The 26,908-nt window shown below is 40.1% G+C and overlaps 1 protein-coding gene across 1 annotated transcript in view; it reads left to right on the top strand.

Moving 5' to 3' along the window:
* Positions 1-26,908, top strand: part of MICAL3 (microtubule associated monooxygenase, calponin and LIM domain containing 3) — a 136,521-nt gene that overhangs the window by 76,227 nt on the left and 33,386 nt on the right. Inside the window, exons 26-33 of the mRNA XM_059816307.1 lie at positions 9,974-10,169; positions 15,005-15,252; positions 16,377-16,466; positions 19,581-19,718; positions 21,911-21,973; positions 25,169-25,273; positions 25,907-26,038; positions 26,441-26,532. Of these exons, the coding sequence (XP_059672290.1) occupies positions 9,974-10,169; positions 15,005-15,252; positions 16,377-16,466; positions 19,581-19,718; positions 21,911-21,973; positions 25,169-25,273; positions 25,907-26,038; positions 26,441-26,532 (1,064 nt within the window). The remainder of the gene's footprint in view (positions 1-9,973; positions 10,170-15,004; positions 15,253-16,376; positions 16,467-19,580; positions 19,719-21,910; positions 21,974-25,168; positions 25,274-25,906; positions 26,039-26,440; positions 26,533-26,908) is intronic.

Below are 26,908 nucleotides of genomic sequence, written 5' to 3'. Positions count from 1 at the left end.
GAAAGCATTTGATATTCCACACTTTTCTATTATGTTGATAACATTTCTAGTTCCTGACTGGTTATTCTTTAATCTTTAATGATCAAAACATCATCTATCCGAGGTGGAATTGGAAGTACCAGTTTCTATAAAAAGTAGGCAATATGATTCCTCTACTACTCTTAGACGGAAATGTCCTTGGTTCAGCTTTGTGTCATTTGCACAGTGGGAATCACCTGTCTGATCTCTCCTGATGAAATGAGAGGTTCTGGAGGGCTGCTGCATATGAGCGGCAAGAAATAAATGCCACAATGAAGAAACTATACGAAGTCTTACATAGTAGAGAAGATAGCAGAGGCTTTCTGTCTAACAACGTAAAAGGGGTTACTCTTTGGATTATAACTGGACAATCACTCTTAAAAGTTAATTTCCAAGTTACTTAAAGCAAAGAGAGTACTTCATTTAAAAAAGGGGAAAACTTTGTGAGCCAAGGTCCTGGTGATTTTAAAATACAGTGTGGCCTTTCTCGCCTTTCCTTTTTCTCCCTGCCAGTCCCTGGATGTGCCTCATCCCATGTGGTTCTTTGCGGTAACATACCTTTAATAGCTTCCAGGACAAAATTTACGCCTGCAAAGTAATGTTATCCTTAGCCAGATTATCCTTTAGCGCTCTTCAGCCTTCCCACACTCAACTTCTTTCAGAAAATGGAAATGAGGCCAGGAAACATATGACAGAGCTGATCAAAATACTGGAGAGAGCTCAGACATCTTAGGTGATACCAACAAAATGGAAAATGATAGGTAATATGTTACTGTTACAATATTCCTGAATAACAAACACACCAATAATTAACAGGCTTAATATAAATTGATGTAGGCATTCTATCTCTCTAGTACTGGAAACCTGTTTGGGCAGCAGTGTAAGTGAAATCTGTACAAATGTTAAGATTTTCTGCCAGAAAAGACGCAGTAAGGAGAATCAAGGTTAGCCGTGTTCCCTGGGGCTTGGATTATGTGACCTAATACCTCCTTTCCCCTGTTTCTTTTCTCCACCCACCACCTACAACACTGGACTCTTTCCAGGAGTCAAAAATAGCTGTATTCCTGGATTATTCTATACTTCTGCTGTAATGAAGACAACTTTTCTGTATTGTTAAACCGTATCTTGAACTTTCAACTTTCATTATGTAATACTGCTACTTCATGCATCCGCATATGAAAAGCAGTATCTATTTCTCAAACATAACTTTAGAGTATAAAGTTGCAGATAAATTTTTATTTGTTTTCAAGACATAAGTATAACTTACAGATGACTTTGAAATAAAACTGGATTATTATATTCACTTCTGGTTGCTTCCACTAAAAACAAAGAAAGGTCGGATCAATCAAATTGACAGCTTTTTCTAGGCCTTGCACTACTGATGTTGTAGGAAGCAATGTTTTGTCAGTGTCTCTTTTGACAATTCTAAAAGTCTGTTTTAACCAAAATAGTGTGGGGGTGGGGGGAAAACATTGCAGCACCCAAAAGATAAACATGTAAGTTACTAATTTCATTCAATGGTCAGTCCAGTTCACTTTCATAATTATGAAGAGAAGGGGCTTCTTCATTTACTGACAGTATCTGAGAGATGAAGAACTTAATTCTGGCTGGAGGTTGTGAAATGTGTGGAGAAGGACTTAAATCTTCATATGTTTGTTTCTGGGGTATCTGTTTCAGAATCCCTTGAATATTTTAGCTGTCAGTTATTCCCATACACATTATAATGGTTTGGGGGCACCTCGGGGGCCTCTCTGCTCCTCATTGCTTAGGGATCCAGCAGATATCAACAGGAATCTCACTGATTTTTATTTCATGTGCTGTGTGCTGTTGAATCAAGTAATGCCATTAAACTTCTTGGTCTGCACTGGAAGTAGTGTTGGTTCTTTAATACCTCTCTGCTGGGTACTTCTGCCTCAGAGGATATTTAGATAAAATGCCTTTCTGTTTGTACAGCTTAATCTCCCCACTTCACTGTTTAGGTCCCCAATTTGCTAGGAAGAATTGCTAGACTGACAGTTTGAGGACTGAGACTTGACATGGTAGTAGAGGTCTTGAGCATGTTGGTTGCTCAGTGCCAAAACCCTTTTTCTTCTGGTAGGCTAGAAAGAGCTGCTGTTCTGCTCTGTGTCTGCTCCTTAGTTCCCTAGATTTAAAATGTCAGTTTGAGGAGAGTTGTATTGATCAAGTCCAACCTGCATAAGGCAGTTTGCATATGTACAATTCCCATCTCAAACTCCAAGAGCTTTGACTCAGTAGAACGTATCTTCCAGAAAGCCTAGTTAGTTCCTATTTATTGTTATGATTGGTAAGCGTTCATTACAGAAGAATTTCAGTAGGGCCATCTTCAGATTTGAGGTCATTTTGAATCCTGTGCATGGACACTCTGGATATCTTGCTTATGAGTAGACTTGTTTGTCTTATCATACTGTCCTCTTTGAATTCAGGGCTTTTCTATTTAGCAGAATGTATTATGGATCAAACTGGAAACACAGACATCAGAAAATTCAAGATTTGATGGCTTCTCAATACAGCTGAGTAATTCGGGCTCCGTGAGGGCTTGGGAATACCCTAGGATAGTAAGAGAGAAAGGTGAGGCATTACATCAAAATAACATTGACATTTGATGACTATTAAGTATTTACATTTGAATGAATACATTCTTGTTTCTATTTGAGCAGGTGTTATATTACCCCTTTTGGCTCTGAGGATGTGCTTATCAAAATTCAGGGGATCCTACCAGGACGTGTGCAGTTCTGCAGTATGTGATGTGAGGCTATGTGAACAAGCAGTGACAAGAATTCACCAGACCTGCTGGGCTCTTCCCAGTGGTTTCCTGGAGACATTTCTTAAAACAGAAGATACATTTTAAAGCGTGGATGAATCTAGATTTTAAACCTTAAACTTCTTCCTAACCCTTAAAAAATCCATTCCATTTAGCATGCTTCTGCAGGTCAGTTTAGAGTTGCTACCTACACGTTTTATGTATCTGTTACTGTGCAGTACAAAAACTGTTAACAGTGGCTAGATAATAATTTTGGAGATGATTAAGGAAAGGATTTCTGGCTACATCCCTCAGAAGATATCAGTTGCACTTATTCAAATGGAAGGTCTTAATTGACTTACTATTTCAATATGTGCAGCATCCAACAACGGGCATCGGTACTAAGATTTCTTTTTTTTGTAGACACTGTGCAGAGTGCAGCAAGCATCTCATAGGACGTGCTGTTGCTCAACCTGCTCATGTAAACCATGTAATCATTATGCTTAAAATTTGACATATTTTAGTCCCTTTCTTACTTCAAAGTGTTCTGTCTTGACTTAAAATGAAGTTGAGAGTGAAGGGGTTGGAGTTCTGGATCCTGTTTCTGGCACTGCCACTAATTTGTTGTGAGACTGCCTTGCTGGTATTTAATCTCTTTGTCTGGACTTGTGCAATGCCTCTAAAGTACTTACCTATTTCCAAAATATGTTTGTTTTAATATGCTAATACTTGTAAAACATTTTGAGGCCCTTCGATGAGAAGTGGAGTTGGAATACAGAGAGGCAGTTAATGGAATTGAAGTGGGTGAGGGTGAAACTTCAGGGGGAAAAAACTGAAACTCAAGATGACTTTAATACAGATGAAAAATGCGAAGCCTAAAAATGCTGCTGGATCTTCTTCTTCTTTTTGCTGCCTTCTCTATACCTCAGTGATAATATTTGCTGAACTGCAAGCGTACTTCAGAAACCTTACCCAAAAAGATATTTCTTAGGAATTAATGGCAATGGAATCTGAGGACTTTCAGCATTTCTGACTCAGAGCTCACTGCATCACTTTTAAACTCCCACAGAAAAGTTCCCATCTTCCATCTCTGTACTTTGTCATATGCAATATGCTGCTGTTTCTATAGGAGTTGTTTTATCTGATGTAGTTGTGTTCTCAAATTTGTGGAGGTAGAAGTAATTGAAGTTTGGAAAAGATGAGTGAAACCAAACAGGTACAGTGTTTCACATTATCCTAAAAGCACAAGATTTGAGAAATCCAGAATGAAGATTTTCCTGAGAAATGTATTAATTCTTTCCCCCTTTTGCATGTGTTTCACAATAGACTCCTATATTTGAATTCCTGTAACTCCCCAAGGCCACAGTTGAGTCTGTGCAAAATACTGGACCCAAACTTCACAAAAGATGACATTTAACTTAGCTTGCAATCTTCACAGATTTGACTAAGAAAAGGAAGTCTAGAGGTACTGCATGATTAATGAAAAATAAATTCGAGTAAAATAGGCAGGTAGTTTCCATTTGGGAAGAATTTATTGTTCTCAGTTCGCCAGTTTTCTCCTGCATCTTCAGCAAGTGTTATGTCAGGGAGTAACCTTGGCAAGATTGGTGGATGAAAAGCTGAGCATGAGCTGGCAGTGTGCATTTGCAGCCCAGGCGGCCAACTGTATCCTGGGCTGCATCAAAAGAAGCGTGGCCAGCAGGCTGAGGGAGGTGATTCTGCCCCTCTACTCCGCTCTGGTGAGACCCTACCTGGAGTACTGCGTCCAGCTCTGGAGTCCTAAGTAGAGGAGAGACATGGACCTGTTGGAGCAGGTCCAGAGGAGGGCCACAAAAATTATCAGAGGGGTGGAACACCTCTCCTTTGAAGAAAGGCTGAGAGAGTTGGGGTTGTTCAGCCTGGAGAAGAGAAGGCTCCGGAGAGACCTTACTGCGGCCTTTCAGTACTTAAAGGGGGCTTATAAGAAAGATGAGGACAGACTTTTTAGTATAGCTCGTTGCCATACGACAACGGGTAATGTTTTTAAACTAAAAGATGGTAGATTCAGACTAGATATAAGGAGGAATTTTTTTACAGTGAGGGTGGTGAAACACTGGAACAGGTTGCCCAGAGAGGTGGTAGCTGCCCCATCCCTGGAAATACTCAAGGTCAGGTTGGACAGGGCTCTGAGCAACCTGATCTAGTTGAAGATGTCCCTGGTCATTGGAGGGGCAGTTGGGCTAGATGACCTTTAAATGTCCCTTCCAACCCAAACTACTCTATGATACTATGATTTTATCTAGCTCATGAAAATAGCCTGTAGGTTTTACAGAACAAAGTAGTATTGGAGGAAAATCGAGATGAGATCCTCTCTCAAGAGGAGCTTCTCAAGCCTTCCAGTAATTGCCAAAGTTACTGGAATAGGACACATTCATGCAGGCAAGGAGCAGTTCAGTGTAGGAATGTTATCTCTGATCGTACAGTTGTCTTTACAGGAGGCAGGCTGTGTCAAGGCTGAGCTAAATAAAGGACTCTGGCAGCTTTCATGCAACAGCTAAGCAGCCTGTCCTGTTAAGAAAAACAGGTCCCTTCAGATGATCTATGTAATGTTCATGGCCCACTGACTCTTCCAAAGTAAAGAATTAGATTTTAAAATGTGTCCTATTTTGGATGTTGTTTGTGGATTTTTAACGGATCAGTTGATTGCATGTGAAGCTGCTCTTGGCTTTCTGGTAGCTCCCCTCTCTGGCTAGTAACATAGCTTTTTTTTCTGGCAAATGCAGCCTCATCAGCCTCTTTTCTCTCAGTTGTGACTAGTTGCAGACTTTTGGCTCTGTGGGCCCAGATGCACTGACAAGGTAGAATGTCCGTTAACAGATAATGAGTGCACTCTGCAGCTATCTCCCACCAACAGGCTACAAAACGGTCTGGGTAATACAACATAATGGTTTGAGAGAAGCACCTTTCCCCTCCAGAGGAACATTAGAGAATAAGCTTTAGCGTCTATAAGAACTGCACTGGAATAGACCTTACCCATGCATATAACATATAGGAGGAAATGAGGGTAGGAAAGCTTCAAATTTCCTTGTCCCTATTTGTAGTTTCTTACTGTAGCTTCAAATGAATTGGGGTGAACTTTATAACATTCTGTGAGCAAATTGTTCATCATCTTATGTTAACGATGCCTGTATCTCACACTTTCATCCCTTAAGTATGTTTATGAACTGTAATGTTTTTCCTTCTGACAGTTGATGGCTTTGTGGTGCAGAAAGTTGGCTATCATTAGCATTTCTCCTGTTTCACATTTGGTAGCAAGTTTGACAATGGCTTTGCAGCTAGCCAGATAAGTCTTCATGGCACCTTTTAAAAACAAAACCAATAGACCAAGTAGACCAAATGGTCTGTATAGACCCAACTCCCTTGCTGAAGCTGGTAATCAATTGAGTTTCTGTATCATGTTCTCTGATGTAGAGCTGTTTTCTTTGGAAAGTGAGCTGGAGGCATGTGACCAATCCTGCATCTCGAGTATCAGGATGTATAAATTAATTAAAGAAAATGCTGGGAATGTCCTTCCTACTTCTTTGAGATTTTGAGGCACGGAGCACTTGTCAAGCTCACAGGACATCTTGGCTTGACTACATCCTTTTGCATTAAAGTTTAGGCAGATTTTTTATCTCTTCTATCTCTGGTTTTTTAACACAGTTGCATTGAGTCACTGACTCCCACTTAGAGTTTGTGCTGTGGTAGAATTGGTTTGATTGTCTGTGTACCAGTTATACTGTGTCTTCATGACGAGAAGGGTGATGATGACTTGTATTTTGAATAACATACCTAAAAGATCATATGCGTTCATGAAATGCATATAAACAGATGTCAGCCTGATTTTCAGTCCTCCTTTACCTTAAAGTGATTGCCAGTCTTTCTCCCCACCCCAGATACAGCATTGAAACAAGCATCTTCTTTTTTTATTTTTAATACTCCATTTATTTCATGTAATTATATGGGAATGATTTTATATTTCTTTTTTTGTTGTTTTTCTTCGAAAAGGCTGACAAAAACCCCTTAAGATTGTTAGAAAACAAGAGGAATGAAATAATGTTGGATAAAAAGTTCCTGTTCTTTTTGTTGTCATCCTTTTTTTCTGCTTGTGGACTTTGCAGCTATGTTGGGGTATGCATCAGAAGAGAACAAGTTAAAAACAGTTTGTGAAAAGATATTTCTGTTGAAGAAGCTGAGCCTAGCTGATGGCTCTGTTGTGTATAAAGAGTTCCAAGTAGAAAAACTCTTGGTTTATGATGATTTAGTATATTCCTTCTTTGTTTTCCCTCACCTTGGTGTTCTTGTGTTACCCAGAGTCCTTTTGGTTTTTCACTGTCAGCCAGAAGTGGCAGAGTAATATTCCAGGTCAGTTCCCCTGTTACTGTGACCTCAGGGTTGGGGAATGTAACACGGATTACAAAAATAGATTTGGCTGAAGTGGTATCACTGTCTAGAGAGAATGAAATGAAACGTGAATCCCAGCGGAAAAGGCAGTCCAGTTCCATTAAACTTTGAAAATATTAACACAACATAAGGCTTAGCAGCAGGAAATGGTAGAGACCACAGTATCCCTGTAAATGCAAGGTAATGTTCCCGCCTGCCACCTGAGCAAGCTTCTGTGGTTTATACCGTAAAGAAGCTCTGTAGTTCCAGCTGAGGGCACAGCAGCCACTTGCCCACATTATAGAAGGGTTCAACAATACTAAGCAAGAGAGAAAAACACTCCTGGCAGTTGTCTTTATGAGATTTTATCTTTCTGAGAGGGATTGGAAATAAATGGCACTTACTATGGCAAGGCCTATGTAGTTTTGTGCGAAGACAAAGATGGTACTGAGGGAGTAATTGCCTTGGGGGAAAAAAAAAGAGCTGTTAGGCTTAAACTGAGAAGCTACAAAGGATGCAAAGGAAAGGAAAGCTGTATTCTTTAAGCATGTAAGTAAAAGCAAGGTAATGGAAAGCAGAAGTGGGTCCACAGCGAAGATGGGGCTAACATAAAATGCAGTTTTAGGTACAGTCAGGCAATGAAATGAATTGGCCTCCAGTTTCAGTTAGGACAATGACATTGGATATGGGAGCAAAAGAAGTCAGTGTGTAGCAAGATTTGGAAATGGAAATTAACCCAATCAAGCTGGAAGCAAAATTAAAATGTTACTATACTGTAATGAGCTGAAATAAAATGGGACCAAATAGTCTTTGTCTCAGGAGAGTGGAAGAATTGTACAATGAAATTGTGAGCTTTGCGGTAACAATTTTGTGGTTAAATCAAGCTGTCCTGATGTACCTTGACTGTCTAATTCAGAGTAATACTATGTGACCACTGGGTGACGGAAGTATGACGTGCATATAAACAATTCAAAAGAAAATAAAAAGAAAAAAAATTATCTGACCAAGTATGTATCTGTTAATCTAAGCAGTAGATAAAACACCTTCTTTGAAGGAATAGCTAAAGACTGCTAGTTCTGCAAGTGAAGTCCTTTGATGTTATGAAGGTAAGTGGTATAAAAAATGACATGGATTCACCGAAGACTATGCAGACTGTCCTGACAGCTTTTATTGATGAAGTAATTGATTACCTCCATAAGGGAAATGTAGTGCATTTGAACTGTCTGGACTTTAGAAAAGCACCTGAAGGCTGCCACATGGAAATAATTATTTAAACTGGATAAAATGAGGGAGTAGTACATGAAGTGTCAAGTAGCTAAGAAGTTGACTTAAATGAAATACTAGAGGTTTTATTGAAAAAGGAAATAATGGGGTTGAATGACACCTACAGACTGGAGTTTCACAAAAAATAGTCTGGGGACTGATTTTTGTAATACCTTCACTAAGGTTACTGGCAAAAAAAGGGAAAAATCTGCTAATGAAATTCATTGCTGAGGCAACATTTCAAACCCTCATCAATGCGGAGGAGGATAGGCATGTCATACACGAAGCGCTACAAAATGTTGCGGACTGTAATATTAAAAATAGAAATGTAATAGTAGAAAGTACCAGGTCACGCACTAAGAAAGTGTTGAGAATTTTGGCTGCCAGCAAGGTGCTTATTAGTTGAAAGCAGAGAAGGAGAAAGACCTGAATATCAGTCAATAAATAAAAGCCACCAGTATTATCTGGCGTATAAACAGGCAAGTGTGTTCTCAGTGTGTATCAGATGAGAGATTTCTGGCAGGGTTGTATGTTATGGTGATAAGGCCTCCTCTGGAAAGCTGTGTTCAATTCTAATCATGCAGGTTCTGGAAAGATTAATCCAAACTGGGACAGGTGCAGAGACCTAGGGGTTGATCAGCACACTGAAGAGCTTATCTCATGAGAGGAAGGCTTGGCTTGTTTAGCAAAGCAAAACAGAAGCTAGGAGATTGTACTCTGTAAATAATGAGCTGGGTAAGGGTAAATGGTGGCATGTTTTTTAAGATAAAATACTAGAATTTTAAAAAGAGATGGATGAATGCAGGTTAGAGTTTTAATTCATTGAGTGCCACAGTGAATGAAGCTCCTGTTTACCATTCTCTAATGGCCTGGTTCACGTGTCCTTGCAATTTTTTGGGATTCGTGGTATTTGGGCTTGCAAACATCTCACCTAGATTTTTCCCTGGGGTTCATTTAATCACAAACACTGATTAAAAAGCAAATGAATTCAAGTCTAAAAAAAGTTTGAAAACTCATTCCAAGTGGGCCTTTCTCATTCCCTCCCTCTGTCATCTTTAAGTAGTAATAATATTTTCTTGCTCCCTAACTGTGTAGACCTACCTTGACTGGTAACAATTTTAACATGCAGCAGGATTGCCCCATAGCATTTCTACTATGTCTCATAGAGTATATCCAGTCTGTGGCCAGGTCTTCCCCAGTACTTACTACATAGGCTTCATTGCAGCTCTAGTTTTTGCAGCTAAAATAGGCTTCATTGCAGCTCTAGTTTTTGCAGCTAAAATGTCCGTACTTCCTCTTTCAACTAGGACATTTAACATTCTTTTTAGCGTCTATTAGCCAAAACCACTAAGATTCCCTTTTGCAGTCTGGCTCCCCAGTAGTGGCGAACAGGATAATGACATAAGGTATTCTTTCGCATTATTTACCTCCCTCTGCCTCATGCCCTTTTTCTCCCAATTGCTCAATTTCCTTAAAAGATTACAGTTCTGATTGTTGCATTTATTGTTTATTCACTGGCTTATTCTTTAGGTTCTAATGTAAATGGACTGGAAGAGCCCAGCCTTGCTAAGCGGCTGCGTGGCACACCTGAGCGGATTGAGCTGGAGAACTACCGACTGTCACTGCAGCGGGAAGAAGAACTGGAAGAGGTTCCTGAAGAGACACTAGCAGAGCATAACCTGAGCAGTGTGTTGGACAAAGGAACAGAAGAGGATGTGCCCAGCAGGTTAGCACACATTGTCCGTAAGCTTTTTTATACCCATCCCAACAGACTTTTGCCTGCTTTTCCCTTAGCTTTTTTTAACATATTGTTTACCAGGATGCCCTTTCTAAAGTTGTTGAAAATGTTCTGCATATGTACACAGGTATTTTATCTTGTAGTTTCTGTTCTACCATTCTTAAGACACCTATAGTACCATAATACCATCAAATTCAGTCCTAAGTTGGAAGGGTTTTTTAAATATTTTTTTTTTTAACCGTATCAAAGACAAATGAGTCTTTTGAGCAAACAGAACATGGATTCCAATGGGACAGGGTTCCAAAGTTAATTTCTTTTCTGTATGTTTTGCATTACAATTCAAAAACACTTTTGGTTTAAAGATTCAAGCTTGACACACATGTAATCCTGACTGAATGCTGATGCAATGCTTGAGAGATATCAATTTGAAGCAATAGTTATAGCTGTTGAAAAACATGTTGTACCTTTACAAATTTCCCTTTTTCTGCAAAATGATGTATAAGCACACCAGGATCCAAATATATGCAAGTAGAGCTACTGGAAATAGTTGTTGCAAGAATCATTGAGAGAAAATACTTTATGAAGAATGCTTGTGAACTTTATAGTCAATCACACACTTTTTGCAGAGTCTTGCTCTCTTAACATGGTTTCTAATCATCTACTTTCCTTTGTAGCAATAGCAACCCATACCTTTTCAGCTCTCAGTCTGTCCAGTAGTGTCCTTCAGATAAACTTAGTAAATGCTGTTTCTGGTTTCCTGAGACTTAGATCCTACAAACATATTCTATGTATGCATTACCTACAGGTATAGGGCTGTATGAGAAATTCCTTACTACATTTATACATGTGAGATTGAATTAGATTGGTGTGGTGAAGAATGCAGGAATAAAAATGTTCGTTAAAATATTTACAGGATTGATGTAGTACAGAATCTGTCGTTTATTTATCTGATAAGTTTGAAGATGCAGCATCTGGAAAGGAGGAACTTTTAGTAGCCTGAACTCAGCCTTGACAGAAAGTGTGTACATGTGGACTCATGATGGTGTGGCTTTCATATAAGTGACTGGCAATTGCTAGTATTTTGTACAACTTGTTTTCTCTGAAACCTAAATAATACTTTTTCATTAATTTCTTAACATACTTCTTTAGAAGATACTATTTTGACATTTTACATAACTGAGATCTTATCTAGTGCTCTGGTTGAATAATCATGGGACTATTTGTGGGAGATGCAAACTCTGTTTGCTTCACTCATCCTTCCTTTAGCTTTCTGCTGAGGCCTAGGAATGATATCAGCTGTGACAATATATGCATTAATGATATTGAGGGGTTTTTAGTCCTTTATGTTTCTAGTTCTAAAACAAAATTTGCTGGCATGGAGCATTATTATTCCTGGTCTTGATTTCAGTAAATCAGGACACAGTAGGCCCTCTCAATAAATGGCAGAAGACTTCCAAAGGAGGAGAAGAGTTAGTTAAAAAAACGTGGAGTTTTGACATTTTGGCATGAAGCTGTTCATCATCTCCAGGAGGTGTTTCGCAAGACTGTGGAGACTGAGGGCAGTACACTATTAGGTTAACGAGTTTGATTTTCTCTCCTTGTGTGTTACATCGAGCTCCCTTTGTCCTACATACATTCTCATAACCTTTATTAAACTGAGTATTTCTGTCTGTGATAGACTGAATTATATCTTTTTGCACGTAAAAATCAGTGTTTAGTGGGCAATTAACACTCTATGATAGAGAGGAAAGAGAAAATACATCAAATTCCCTGTCAGTTTGGCCTGGAAAAATTTCTGTTCCAAATCCAAATATGGCAAGCAATTTACTCAGAGTATTGATAAGTCTGTGTGGGCCCAAGAGCAGGGAAAGAATTTTCTAGATAATGTAACTATTGGGTATCCTCTGTTCAGCTCTACCCACTCACAGAAAGACTGGAAAAAAAAAAGAGAGAGAAAAAAAAAAAGGGGGAAAAAGTCTGACCACTTTTTCAGCAACAAAAGAAAAAAGTTTGACTCCTGCAACAAGCCAACCAAAGCCCTGATTTGATCATCTTCACTGTCTTGGTGCAGCGCCACAGGGTTAGGAGCAGGCGGAGGAGATGGGGAACTTTTTGTTCTCTCTGTGTCTTACTGAGTAATGGATTGGGCTTCAAGGTTCACTGAGGTGTTAACTCTAAATCAAGCAGAGACCATGCATTTTGGTGCACAGCTTCCCATCGTGCATACGCTTAGGAGCATGCACACTGCAGAGCAAATTTACAGGAAACGGTATTCAAAGTATATTTTTTCAAAAGAGAGTTAATCTTGTTTAAGCTTCAATAAGAAAAAAGTCATTTAAGTAATCAAACCCTGACTAAACAGCTTTTGAGGGGCAGAAAACCCTTTAGATGCCTTATTCATCCCCTTTAACTTGCAGTAACTCCCAGTATGTCATCTGCAGTTTTGGCATAATACCCTGTGGCCTCTCGAAGGAGTGTCCTAGGGCAGCTTGTGCTGTATGCATTTGTATGGCAAGGGAAGAGAAGAGCTTTGTTTCCACAGTTTAGGTTTTGGTTCTTCTCAGCACTAATGTGTAGGTACACCTTTTTAATGAGATATTCAACTGCTTATAAAAGTTCTATAAAGCAACCTACTTTGGTCTTTGATCTGTGCTTTACAAAGGGGAAAAAAAAAGTTTCAGCTGTTGAATTAATTCCTGTGGCACAGAGTTGCCATGCTGAAAGGAACGCCCACTATACCAGGCCATGTCACTGCCATCCTTCAGCTTCTCATTTCTCAGTACTCAAAGGTCAAACAAAAACCAAGTTATAAATAAAAGCCAAAGAAGGTAAAGTGAGCTATGTGGTAAAGAATTTGTGTCGTCAATATTACATGCGATAAGCCGGCTGTTTGATGAGCAGCAGCTCATCCCATTCAGCAGTCATGGCAACAGTTTGAGCAGCAGTAAACCTTACTGACAGCACACAAAAACCCCAGCATGCAGCACCTGTCAGGTTTATTTCCATACCAAAGGGTGGGAAAGTTGATCAGGGAGGAGGGGAACATCACTTTTTATCTCTGTGACAATATCTGCGTAAAGCCTTTGGAATATGCTTCGGTCTCCTGGAATACACACTGAGTCCGTGGCATGCAACAGTGTTTGTATTCAGTATTCAGCTCATGAAAACCAGGCAACCTGTTAAAAATAAGTATTCAGTTTATGCCATGAAAAAGTGGGTTGTATTTTGAACAAAATAATGTGTTATATATATATGTAGAACAGTGAGGAGAATTTAAGAGCCTATGGACAGAAGTATGTGACAATCAGAGCATGAAAAAGTGGTGTTTTCTTTATTTTTGATGGCAAAGTTAATAGTCAGACAAGTAGATGAATAAAATCACGTAAATATGATATGTTCGTGTAGTGTTAGATTAATTTGAAGTTCTGCACCTGAATATGCTTATCTGCAATATGAGACAAAGGGTGCTGCCATGTATAACTTTTTGGAAAGTGTTAATTTGTCACATGCTGAGTGCTCATGTAACAGAGTCTGTGTACGGGAAACAGAATTACAACAACTGTACAAGTTATAGACCTACATGAAATTCAAACTTCATTGTTTTCAACTTGTCGGTTTTCCCTCTCATTGTTTATACGGAATGGCTTCTGCCAAAGGCTGTTAACTACAGTGATGGCTGTCATAAAGAAGCAGCAGAAGTAGAATATTTTTCTGACATGATTCACCCAACCTTTGACCATTCACAAACAGTTTTTTCCTTCAGTCCAGGTGAATTTGGGCCTTTTCAGATTTATATGGGAAGCATCCAACTTTTGCTGTAATAAATGCAGCTTTTTTATGACAATGCTCTATTAAGGAAGAACAAAGGAAGAGGACCTTTTCACACTGCAGATATGTTCTCTGAATATGCTGTAGTTCCACATTATTTTTTCCAGTGACAAATGCAACCATCTTTCTCCCCAGTACCTCTAGGCAGTCCAGCATGTAAGAGTGAGCTAGACTAAATGTCATTGTATAGGCGGTTACATTTCTGCCCCTGCTGCTTGTGCTGAGGAACTGTTAGAATTAAACTGAGATGTCTACTAAAAAGCACTAATGATTTACTGTTTTGCATCTTTTAGACTTTGCTGTGAGAATAATAATCTCATTATTGTAATTATCCTTGCACTGCTTCCTACGGTTCCTTGCCATTATGTACACTGTGTACTTAATTGGATACGTATTATAGTTCTGTCTGTGATGTAGAAAAGCGAGGAATTTTTGTTGGCTTTTTTTTTCCTCCAGCTCTCCTTAGTTCACATGCTGTATACTTTGGTCTGATAGTTGTGTTGTGTATTCTCTCTACTCCCAAAGCCTTCTGTGATTCACCCCACCCAGTGCCAAAAACATCTTAGGTATCCAAAATGCTAGCAGTAGCTGCCATTATCGAAAGACGTGACCACCTACACTCTGACACTGCCAAGCACTCTTGCACCAGTTTATCCAAAGCAATGTGATATGAGGAAAGTAGTTTCTTTCTGCTGTATTCAAGAATGGTCACGAACTGTAACATTTAATGCTGCACAAATACTTGGACTTGGTTTCACAAGCACTTTTCTTCTGCTTCACCTTCTTTAAAAGAAGCGGGGCAAGGACCATACTACAGCCCACACATGATGCTGTCACTGAAATGTCTATGAAATATTGAAAGCAGAAAATTAGTATTATGGCTTCCGTTGTATGTTTTGGACTTCTATGTACTGAAAAAACTTATCGGTGAGCTAAGACTGATCTAGGAAACATTAACAAGTTGTTTCTTTATCTTTTTTTCTAAACCCTTACAGTAGTTCAGAGTCTGAGATGGAGGAGGAGGATGAGGAGGAAGAAGATGAACTACTGCTGCCTCAGCAACCCCCTTCAGACTTGGGTGGTGTGCCATGGAAAGAGGCTGTGCGTATCCATGCCCTCCTGAAGGGAAAGAGTGAAGAAGAAATTGAGGCTGAGGAAAATCATGAGATTGAGGACAAAGAAGACGAGGAGGAGGAGGAGGAGGAAGAAGATGAAGAGGAGGAAGACGAGGAGTCGAGCGAAGGTTAGACAGATTGACTTGTCCTTCCTTTCTACTAGACAGCAGGGAAAACTGAGTTTTGAGTATTTGCTGTGCAGAATGAGAAAAATTTGCCTTGGAAAACTTTTTTTCTTTCACTTCTTCATCACTTTGATTTTTGAAGGAGTTACTGTCAAGGAAAGCTTTAGGAGGTGGATCATTCTGGATACAGATGATCTTTGCTCACAGGGCAGTTACAGCACTAGTACCAACACAATATGCTTCCCATACACCACGCCAACATATACAATTCACAACTTTGTGACACTGTTTTATATTATTGTTGTTTTTTATTATTGGGAATTGGATTTGAATGTGCCCTTTGTTCTTTGGCAGCAAAAACTGGAAGCATTGTGGAGGCAGTGTTTTCAGTTTTGCAGAGTGCCTCACTAAGGGGTAGTGCCCTGTAACTGTCATCAGGGCATCCCAGAAGGAGCTGCTTGTAGCTTTCCTTAGTTGAAAGACGACCTTGAGAAATCAGGGAGTTCAGGTGATTCCCATTTTAGCTCTGAGGGATTTCTGTAGAAAATCTTAGAGAAAGACTCCTTCCCCTGTGTTTGTCTCAGTCATCAAAATGCAAAGTTTGTGCTAAGAATAGACACGTTTCCAGTGTTTCACCACCATGCCAAAATTCTCGCTGATCTTGTCTTTGTCTTTGTACTCACATTTCCTTTCTGTGAAGACTAGTAGACTCCAAAGAGCTTCTTCGTAAAGGTCTTTGGCAACCTAATGCAAGCAGAGGTCCAGTTTTTTGAGTCTTAGTGGCAGTTTTGTTGATGAGCTCAGCAGGCTGCTTGGATTCTTTTTCAGCGTAGGAGCTGTATCTGCATCACTGAAGTCTGTGCACGTCAAGACTGCTTTTTAAGTATGGTAACGTGGATGTTGTGTGTTCAGTCTGCTAAACCATGGTGTTCTTGGATGGATGTTGTTTCAGTTGAGCAGTTTTCCTGTCAGACACTTTGAATACAGCGGGAGTATGGGGAGTTGCTGGATTTCCAGACAGTCTCTCTTTCTGATTCTGTCCTTTCTCTCTTTCTCTCTCTTCATCGCTTGTGTGTGTACACGCATGTCTGGTGTTATATATGGATGTGTGGTTCCCTCTGCTGTAGAGGGGGAGTATTGCCCTTGGGAGAGAGAGCTGCAGCAAGGCCTCTGGCTTCAACGTCTCTCAAATGAAGAGGACACGGGTACATTTAAAGGTACCCGTATACCATCTCCACTTCCATTTCCCCCAAAGAGGAGGGAATGTTTTAAAGAGCAGGTCCCACATGAGAAGTTTCTGGGTTTTATTTAATTGCTTTACCAGCTCCCTAAAAACTGGTTGGGTAGCTGTTGTTATCTTCATCTCCCCGTCCAAGTGCCATATATCGGGTCCGACATTGCCACTGGTTTTAGGCAAAAGATAAAGCTGCCAAGTACTTCAGGACATCTAGAAAGCTTGGACAATTTGTTACTGTAATGTGCATGAACAGCAACCCCCATGTATTCAGGAGTTTCAGATTTGTTCCATACACACAGACTAATTGCACCTGTGCAATAATATGACAGACACATGTGACACATCAGAAGTACTGCCTTTAGATTGCCTGTGTCAGCAAACTTGCATTTTTTTGTTGTTGTCCTTTGTAAGTGTGTGTCTGTGGAGTGAGTCTGTGGGGGAAGCTAATCAAGCTGTGGCGATCCCTCAAGATTTTTCAAACAGTCATACAATGGACATAAAATTAATCTGACATTCCAATCTAACTGGTTGTGTTATTTTCCATGATACATTCTCTTGCAGTTTATTTCTGATGGTTGGGTTTTTTTGAAGCAGTTGGTCCTAATAGCTTGTTAATCCTTTATTCCCTCAATGTGGTTCATTAGAGCCAGAATATATAAGAGGAAAATCCAAGTGCCTTCCTGCAGGTAAGAGGGCATATGCAGCTGTCAGACTGCATATTTTGCAGCTTATGGTTGTAACAACTGTGGCTTAGCTGCTGACTTTTTTTTTTTAGAAAAAAAAAAAAGAGGTGTTATAATTTTTTCCAATTTAACTTTTCTGATGGTAAGAATGAGAAGTATTAGTGTGATGGCTGAAAAGCATAACTGAAGAAGTTCCCCCTGTTGCAGTTGCTAGTGTGCTTTAGACCTGGCTCTTAAGGAGTTGATTTGCAGGTGGCTTCTCATTCCCCTAAAAGTTCAACATTGAGACTGCCTGCTTCTTATAAAGTGCTGGTAGGTGCTATGGTGGAACTGGAGGGGAAAGCTACCTTTCCAAATGTAAGTGCAATTAATGTCCGGCTTCCTGCAAAGCTTATCAGGCAGCTTTGAGGGAACGCTATACCAGGTGTCATTTGAAATTCTCAAGCATTTAGACCTCAAGACAACGTTAGGTTTGCATGTTAACTAAGCAGCAGTCCTTCATGGCTGGCTGTGCTGCTATTTATTTACTGGAAAAGGTGAGAAGGACCCGTGTCCTAATCAGGACAGGCTCAGGCCTCTGTCTAGAGACTTGTGGAGTAACTGAAGGTGTGTATGTTACACCGGTCTAAATCCCAGATAAATCCATTTTAAAACATGCAGATCACGTGGGACCTGCTCTTTCTGAGCCTTGCTGAGTGACTATATACTTCTCAGCCATTGCTGGCAAACCTAAACCTTTTAACACAAAATTTTGTGTGGCAATGCAAATGCTAACTCTACTCATCTTGGGGCCTGCATGCGAGTGCTTTGGTACGGAGTGAGAAAAGCCCAGGTTCCTGTCCCTGCAGGAGGTCCAGTAGCGCGGGTGGACCACGTGGTTGTGTTAATTGATACAAAAACTCTCTGGTGAGGCGACAGAGACATAAAACTGCTAAATACTTGGCTGAATTGTGAATCCTGCTCTGCGTTTGAGTTTGTGCGTCTGAACCCTTTTCCCCTTTAATAACCAACTGGTGACTCTGTCCTTCCTGCAGTTCCTTCTGCCTGTTTCTTCTGCAGTTTTAATGCCAAATCTGACACATAGTCATTCCTGAAACGGAAGTCCCAAACACTTTGTCACATCTGGGGAAAATATGGCCGGGAGAGAGGAACTTCGTTAAAACGAGACAGCAGAAATTAATGAGTGCGACCTCTAAATGCTCCTAATGTTTCTTGTTTCCTTCAAACACTAGTGCACCATATGAAAATCTAACTGCTTTTGAGGCTTTAAACTGCTGAAACAGTGTTTTACCATACTCAGTGGTAATCCAGCTGTTGTGAAAATTGACTTTTACTTCATAAAGTAAGTGAGCGTTTTCCTTTTAGGCTGACTCACTCACTTGCTTTTGAAGACCACTCCTGCAGATGCTGAACACCTGTCCCCCATAGAATGAGTTATTTTATTATGGGTAAATAAAACCTGAGCTATAGTCCCGTAACAGATAGCAGTAGTGACAGGGTCTATGAATATAATACCTCAGGGTAGATGCTTCCAAGATGGGTATTCTGCAGCAGTTAAACAAATTGCGTATCAGTTGCTTTGGGTGCGCATTGTTCCCTTTGACACTACATAAGTAGCTGAGCTTTGTGTAGGCAGGTAATTGAGGAGTAATGCAATTTTCTTTTTAACAAATTCATTTGTGTGACGGGAAGTCCTTTCTGGGGAGCTGGGGGGCTGTTAAGTCATAATGAAAATGCTGTTATTCTTCAGAAAAGAATTCTACCCTTTGAACAAGTCAGTAAGAAAGAGCCGGAGTAAACAAAGTAGTGTTTTAAGTGCTAAAGTAAGTGTGCACCCATGTGTGCATATGCGCACACACAGACGTAAAACTCTGAGATCCATCGTGTAATTTAGTTCACAAAGAAATATGTACCCAGCATAGAAAGGAGACCTTTTGTTTTGGTGCATCAAACTAGAATGCAGATTGTCCCTAGCCTTTAACAGCAAGATGTCTTTGGCAATAGTCATAATGGATAGGCTGAAGGAGCTGGAAATTTCTGCTAAATTGGTATATATACCACATACTGTTGGACACCCAGAGAATGTCTTTCATTTCAGCGAAGCTGCTTGCAATAGAGATAATCTACAATGAAGTTTTTAATAGCATCTTTTTGCCTTTGGAATGGCATTATTCAGCTTTGATGGGGAGTATGAGGAGCGCTGTATTGGTGTATGCGTGCACACACAATGCTGCGCTTTTTCTGTCTGTCTTGAAAACTGATCTTAGCCAGTAATGTATTCTTTTCTTCTTTTCTTATTTCCTTTCCTATGATGTGTTACCTTTTCCTTTCCGCTGTTCTCCCATCTTTTCCTCCCTCTCCTTCATACCACCCTGCCTACAACCTGGTATGCCATGCCCTCCTCCTGCTAGCTGGAAACCTTAGACTGCAGCAGATTGTAAATCCTGTTGATCCTCTGGAGATCCTGGCAGATGTGCACTGGACACACATCCGTGAAAAAGAGGAGGAGGAAAAAATGGTCCCAACCTCAAAGTCCTCCACCTCCAGAGGTAATCTCCCCCAAGCCCTGCACCAACAGTTCCTGGATCACAGTTGCAGCTGTTTAACTCTGTTGCTTCTGTGGCTTCAAGAGCAGTGTACTACAGCAGGGGCAGCAGTGATTGAAGGAACTACTTTCAAATTACACTGAAATTACACTTGGTTAAACATTTTGCTTTTCAGGTCAGTGTCTACTTAAAATGACTGCTTTCTGAGCTCTGTGGTGGTGTGACTTCTTCTGACCCGTTTGCCTTCCTGCTTTGACTCCATAGCATTTTTCCTCACTACACACGTGATTTGATAGTGCTGGAAATCAGCTCTGGGTAACTGACTTTAGGGATAGTAGTGGAAGCTGTCACATGCTTTTTGTCGCAACGAGGACTCTACGCCTCTTTAGGGAAAGCTGAAGGGCTGTGTTGTGTAGCTGCTACAGCAAAGATAGAACAGAGTTGGTTTCTGTGTTGAGTGTATTTCTCTGGTGCTGCTTTTCAAAGTCTGTAACTGCATCCGCTATTAGCAGGGAATAATGGAGTTCAAAGAGCTTGCAAATCTGACCAGTGGTGGTTTTGACTCCCCGTATTTAAGATTTGACAGTATATCTATTTTTTTGAAGTGAGGTATAATCTTTTTGAGTTGCCAGTTACTTAGAGGAAAACTTTGGAGGGGGAAAATGCCAACAGTCTAGCTCACTTGTAAGTGCCTCCAGCAGTGCCTGCTGACCTTATTCTAAACTGTATTATAGCGTGTCTAAGGTAAGTATGTCATAGGTGCCTAGGCTTAAAAGTTAACCATGCAGTTGATGTGTGATGTAACCATTGTGTAGTCTGTAACCATTGTGCCAGATTTGTAGAGGGAGTAAGTATGCCTTGGGAAGGGTGTCTTTTACAGGAAATGTGAGATTAAGTTAGTGAGATTAAGTTAGTGACTGGTCTGTATTAAAAGAGCCTAGGGTTCTACCTCATGTTGCCTGATCATATTCCATTCCAAATAATTATCTTTTCCTCATAGTTCTGGATGTTTGGCTTTTTTTAAATCCTGGTCCAACTTGATACAAAGTTCCACATCAGTTTGGCTATGCTTATAATTGCAGTTTGTAGAATGCACTGCCATTTTCTCGTGTGAAATCTGCTCCCTACAAATAAGAGATGGGTATTTCCTTCCCACTGCAACCACAGAAATAAGCTGTATTCAACTGTCTGTAACATTCAGTATTGCTAGAGTAGTTGCTTAATGTTTAAGAACTCTAAATAAAAAATGTTAACACAGTTTCTTAAGCTTACTACCATTAAAGTTACTTCAACTTCTGATTGAGGGTCTGTAGCACTACAGTTTTGGAGTTTTTCTTTTAAGTTGTGTTTTATAATTACTACTTTTCCATAGTGTGTTGGTACAGCTGTCAGCAAAAGAAAGGATAACCTGTGTTGATCCTTCCAAATTGATTTTGTTGTCTTTCTAGCTTCCTTTAGGAAGAAAGGCAGTATTTCCTCCCCTTCCCCTAAATCTGGGCCAAACTAGGACAATCCTGATCAATAGATTAGCTGCTTCAATTACTTTGTCGTACAGTACAGGTATGTGCAGGTGTATCAGCAGGTTTTGGTTTTGTTTTTTAAAGGCCTATCACCAATAAGTGCTTGTGGATACACCATAAGTTTAAAATTTGAGTTCAGTAGACAAATTTGTTCTAGCTGAGTTGTATTCTGTGATATAAGGTGTTTGGAGAGCCCATCAGAGTGTCAGTGGTGATAGGGTTTGATCTGAAAGCCTGGGATAGCATGATGGCATGCAGAAGCCCCTCTCATTCTGCTTTGGGTGTTCTTCTTCAACTGCTGGTATTTGCACCCAGGCAGTGCAGGTTCTGAGATGCCCGTTATGACCGCCCCTCTCTTGTTGCTCAGCTCCTTCATCTATGAGTTTCCCTCCTCTGTAGGGTTTCAAGTGGAGCACAGCAGCAGCAACCTGCTGGTCAGATGCAATGTGCTGTCCATATTTCCTCTAACATTACAGATCCTAGAGAAAGATTAGGCCTCTGACATGTGTATGTTATCTTGATTTAAATCCCAAGCCTGGAATCAGTTGTTTAACATCTCATAGGTTTTATTCCTGTATTTGCTACTGAAAAATTTTCCTTTGTCACTCTTCTGTTTTAGACGCTTACCAATGGTCTAATTTTGATTTCTTACAATTTATTGTTTTTTAAATTCAGCATCCGACCTTCCCTCCGTACGCCATGAGGCGGTACAGGCGTGGCTGGAGACAGTCCCTGGAGGTAGTTTGGTGATGTTCTATGTATTCCAATGCACAATAACCCTGCCCGTCTCTTCTCCATGCCTTCAGCAGCTGAGCTGGTACTTTAACCCTGGAACTTACGGCCCTGTCGCTACTGCATGACTGGACAGGGAGGGAGGGAGGGAGGGAGGAAGGGGGAGTGTGCATGCACGCCTTGCTCAGACAGTCCATTCTTGCATGAAGTCAACATTTGTTGTAACCCTTCTGAAGGCAGGCCAAACAGGGAGATTATCTTGGGTGTAGGAAAGTAGAAGGAGGAATCTAGTTGAGTGCTTTGATTTGCTTTGTAAACCGAAGACTGGACTAGTTATTCTTGACCAGCTCCTTGACTAAAAGAATATGGGGCTTTCTTGCAGTTGAAAGATTAAGTGACAGAGAGTGCGTAAAGTAATTGCAGTTCTCTGTAGCAACTGCAAACTCTAGTTATCTGGTGAAGAAAACAAGAAGAATAAGGTTGAAGCTGGGCTCTCTAGGAGTAGTGATGGCTGTTGTGTCTCCTTTGGCATGGGGTTCATGTTATTTAGGTAAGCCTCAGGAAAGTTGAAGGATGGTAGAGCTCAGCTGCTCTTTTTATGTGGTCCTCTAAGCCCTATTAGAAAACCGATGAGCATGAAGCTCCTGGGATTAGAGTAAGGGAGTAAATTTGTGTAAAGCGGTGAAGGTATCTACATCAGTGGAACAGCCGTAGTTTGTGGCTAGGTAGTTGATCTACAGCTAAGTTGCTTTGGCACATCAGAATAGCTAGCTTGCCTATAAAACTTTGCTTCTGCTGCTGCTTTGGCAAGGCAGCAGTGTTTACAAGATGTCTGCACATGATGCAGTCTGCTCACAGCTGCTAGCTGATATGAACCAAGTGCTGATCCCAGTTTCTGGCTGCCATAGTGTGTAGCTTCTGAGTTATTGTGTGACAGCTTTTGGCCTCTTGCTCCTTATCCTAACTGCATATACGTATATGGACAGTATATGTATAATATAACCAGCCACCTGCAAGCTCTCCATGTCCCTCAAAATGGGATCCACCCTTGCACCAAGTTGTTACTTATTTATGCATCTGTAATCTTCTGTTGAGTTTTGTGTACCAACTTATTTAAGAGTTGATTTTTCTCCTCTGCCTCCAACACTCCCCATGTGTGTCATGTCAGTTCACGGTTTCTGGATCTGAAGACACGTGTGTACATAGTGGTATCAGATATTCCTAATATCACGGTTACATTTTTGCAAGTTTTGATTGAGATTACTCACATTAGCTGCTACCATAAAACCATCCCATGACATTATGATTTCCAAAATAACATAAGCTACTGCATACCTAAGCAACAATCAGATAGGGACGCAGTTTGGTTTTGTTCAGTAGATTTGTAAATGCCCCTGTGGGCAGTCCAACCTTTGCCATATGAGTCAGTTTCCTATGCTCGACATCTGTAAGATTCTGGATTTTATAAGCCTCTGACGTAAGGGAATAGGCCCGTGCTTTATCACACATAAGTGTAACTGCCTTTTCACAGTAGTCGACAGAAAATAAACTAGCCTATATGTTTGTCTGTCTTAATACTACAGAGTGAAAAAGCATGGAAAAAGAGAAATTCTCAGGTAGAAGGAAGAAGACAACCACCCACTGAAGCCTGTTTTGAAATAAGCAAAAACCTGTATTAGAGAAAAAGGAGAGGCTGCAAGACCTCAATTTTAGGGAGGGTTGGTTTGTTTTCAAGATTGTCTTGATTAACAGTGCTAGCATATAAATGGTTCCAAAAGCCACATTGTCACTAGTAAACAAAAAGGATCAGGGCCTATCCCCTGGCTCAGGAGAAAGCTGGCACAGCATGATTCGCTCCCACATGGCTAAACTTTTTTGCCATCCAGAATCAGGGGGCTGCATGCGGACTGCCTATTGGAAATAGCCTCTAGCCCTGCCATGGGAACTGACTGCTGGGAGTCATGCCAGGAGCCGTCCTCAAGATGACAGTATGACACACACGCATTCAGGTCCAGAGACTTGCACCCCTCAGTTGGCCAGTATAGGTGCAACCAAGAAGGTTATAAATATATCTGTTATCATCGTTATAGGACCTTATCCTATGTGTATAATTAGCAAACATTGTGCATAATAATACATGCTGACTGTGTACACATTTGCAATAGGATATACAACAGAGTTAAATGTCTGCATGTTGTTGAATGTGAATTGATGCTAACTTGCTTCACAAATCTAAAAATGTAGTTGACTGACTCTACTGTGAAAAAAAAATGGAAGTGCTCACTACTTTTTTTTTATAGTTAAATTACGTTTTATGAAAATGCGTAACAAAAAAAATTAAGCAAATCATCCATAGCACTAGAGATGGGACAAGGTATTGTAAGGTATAGGTTTTAAAAAAAAGTATAATTTAATAATGAAATTTAGAACCCACGATTTGGTCTTGTCTCTCCTCCTGTAGTTAAATCCTGTCACAAATAGTAATGTCAATTCCCCTTTTCAGAGTTATAAATTAAAGAACCTTTTATTTATTTTGACCTAGCAAATCAAATTATGGCCTGTAACAGAAAAGAAAGTTTTTAATATATCTTTTTATTTACTTAAAAATATCTCAATTAATTTGTGACCTAGTTACTTGTACAGCATATCAAGTCTCTTAGACCCTTTTACCAAAGACTACTGTAGCTGCACAGAGTTAAACAGTTTCCAAATGTAATAATGATCAATCCTAGAGCTCGACTCTGTCTCTGACTTACATTCTCGAAGCCTGTTTTGATTTCAAGATGAACGATTGTGGTACACAACTGTGAGATTTCAGTTTTCACCTAATACACGTGTGCTATAAAGTGGTGGTAACTGTTCTGGTGTGGTAAAGAAAAAAATAATCTTCCTGGAAAAACAGTAAACTTTGTTCTGGTTTGTTGGCCTCCCAGTCCCCTTCTTGCTGAATTTTTCACAAGGCCTGTTCCTCAGAAAAGCCCTGGCTGCTTTCACTCCCCAAGGGCAGGCATTCGTTGATTCCTTGGAGTCGGAAGTTATCATTTCACCATAGATGTCTTCCTGGGTGACACATTTCAGGGTTTCTTGTTTTGGCAGTAATTAATAAATATCTCCACTATAAACCGTTCATACAGTTCAATGTAGAACCTTTTCAGTGTATAGTATTTTTTCTTTTTTTCTCCATATTTGAATATATTCTAGCTCCATGTGAGGATAATGATGTGGAGGACGAGCTGGGCACAGAGCCTGCAGACACAGAAGGGCAGGCAGGTGAAGAGGGAGACACGGGTGCAGAGCTGGATGATGGTAGGCTACCACCATGCATCATTTAAACCTGTTACGTGAACAGAATTGTATTGGCAGAAAATACCTTGTAGGAGGGTACTTAATCCTGATCTTATTTTTAGTGATGTAGGAGTTTGTTTCAACTGGTCAAGAGAGAGCCAGGAGTGAAGGACAAAAAGAAACAAAAGAACCTCCATGCCATGGGTTGTAGAATAAATTTCTTGTGTCCTCTCACCATCTGCTAACTAGAGGGCTTGGTCTTGTGTCCGTATTCCATATTAATCCTACTGAGTAACAGAAATAGAAGTAAATTTGTGAAAAGTCGACTATACTGTGACAAAAGTCTTCCCTTGCTAGTGTAAAATGAACTGCATATGCCAGAAAACACGGAAAAATTTCCAGAAAACTGATAAGGTATGACTTCAATTACTAATTTAGTTATTTTTACTAATAGTCCATCATTTACTGTTTAAATGACTCTAATTATCACACAAAAAAAGGAGTGAAACATTTAGGTGTTCAGGTTATGAAAGTGATTAGCACCATGTGAATAGAAAGAAGGGATTATGAAAGATTTTTAAATAATAAACAGATGTCCTGATGGACTTGTATCCAAGATATCTTGGTTTTTTTCCCCACCCCATCCGTGATCAGATGACATCCCATCTGATGCAGAAGCTGAGTTTCGCTTACATCAAGGGGGCATAGAAGAGCCAGAACTAAAAGTCTCTGAAGATGAAGAAGATGAAGAAGGAACAGAAGGTGCTTCTTGCAGTGTGACAGAAGGTAATAGCTTTCCCATCAGTGTTTGAATGATTGTAATTGCATTTGAGATAGTCTATACATTTATTAGATTTAAGAGAAGACAGTCTCTTGGATTTGAGCCATCTCACTACTCTCAGTGGCAGGGTATATGCTTGAATTAACATTTTGAGAAGAATGTTCTGAATCCATTAATTACAGCTTCCTAAAGCATGATAACCTATCTAACTGCTTTTTCTTGTAGAAGTTTTTACGTTAAAAAGCTTGTACCATTTTGGATATCTAAAAATTTTTGACTAGGTTCCAGATGTCCAACCTAGAATTTGTAAAAAGCTGAGAATTTGTCACTGTTTGCCGTGTGTAGCATAAAAAAAATAGAATATTAGCAGTCTCATGTGGTTTTGGAAACATTTTTGCTTTCCCTAGATCCATGCAAGCCATCCATCCCTATCCAGTCATCTAGTGATAGTGTTCTTCCTCTGTCTCCAGTTGACAGTCCCAAAGCAAAACAAGCAGAGGTAAGAAAGGGAATCTTTGAGTTTTTCTACTTACTACCTGTAGCTCAACAGAACAGTTTGTTGAATAAACTAATGAGGACTGACAGCAGTGGGCTTTCCTGTGTCTATAATTTCTGTTGATCTTCTTGACATCTGACTTCATTTAGACTTAAAAAATAATGCACTATCTTTCTTTCCTATCTTCAGAGTGTAGTGGCTCTGTGACAGTCACACACGTTCCCATCACAAAGCCCAAAAAGGAATTGTATAGGATATTTTCATTTCAGTGTGCAGTTAACAAGAGATACATATAATCCATGAGAGGAGCCATGAGTAAGGTGTTTCCTGTTTATCCTGGTTTGGCTATCTTTTCTGTACCAAAAACAGATTCTGTACA

The sequence above is a fragment of the Gavia stellata genome, chromosome 4 (genome assembly GCF_030936135.1).
Source record: "Gavia stellata isolate bGavSte3 chromosome 4, bGavSte3.hap2, whole genome shotgun sequence".
Taxonomy (NCBI): Eukaryota; Metazoa; Chordata; class Aves; order Gaviiformes; family Gaviidae; genus Gavia; species Gavia stellata.
Note: the sequence above shows the minus strand (reverse complement) of the source record. Positions and strands in the feature narration are given on the sequence as shown.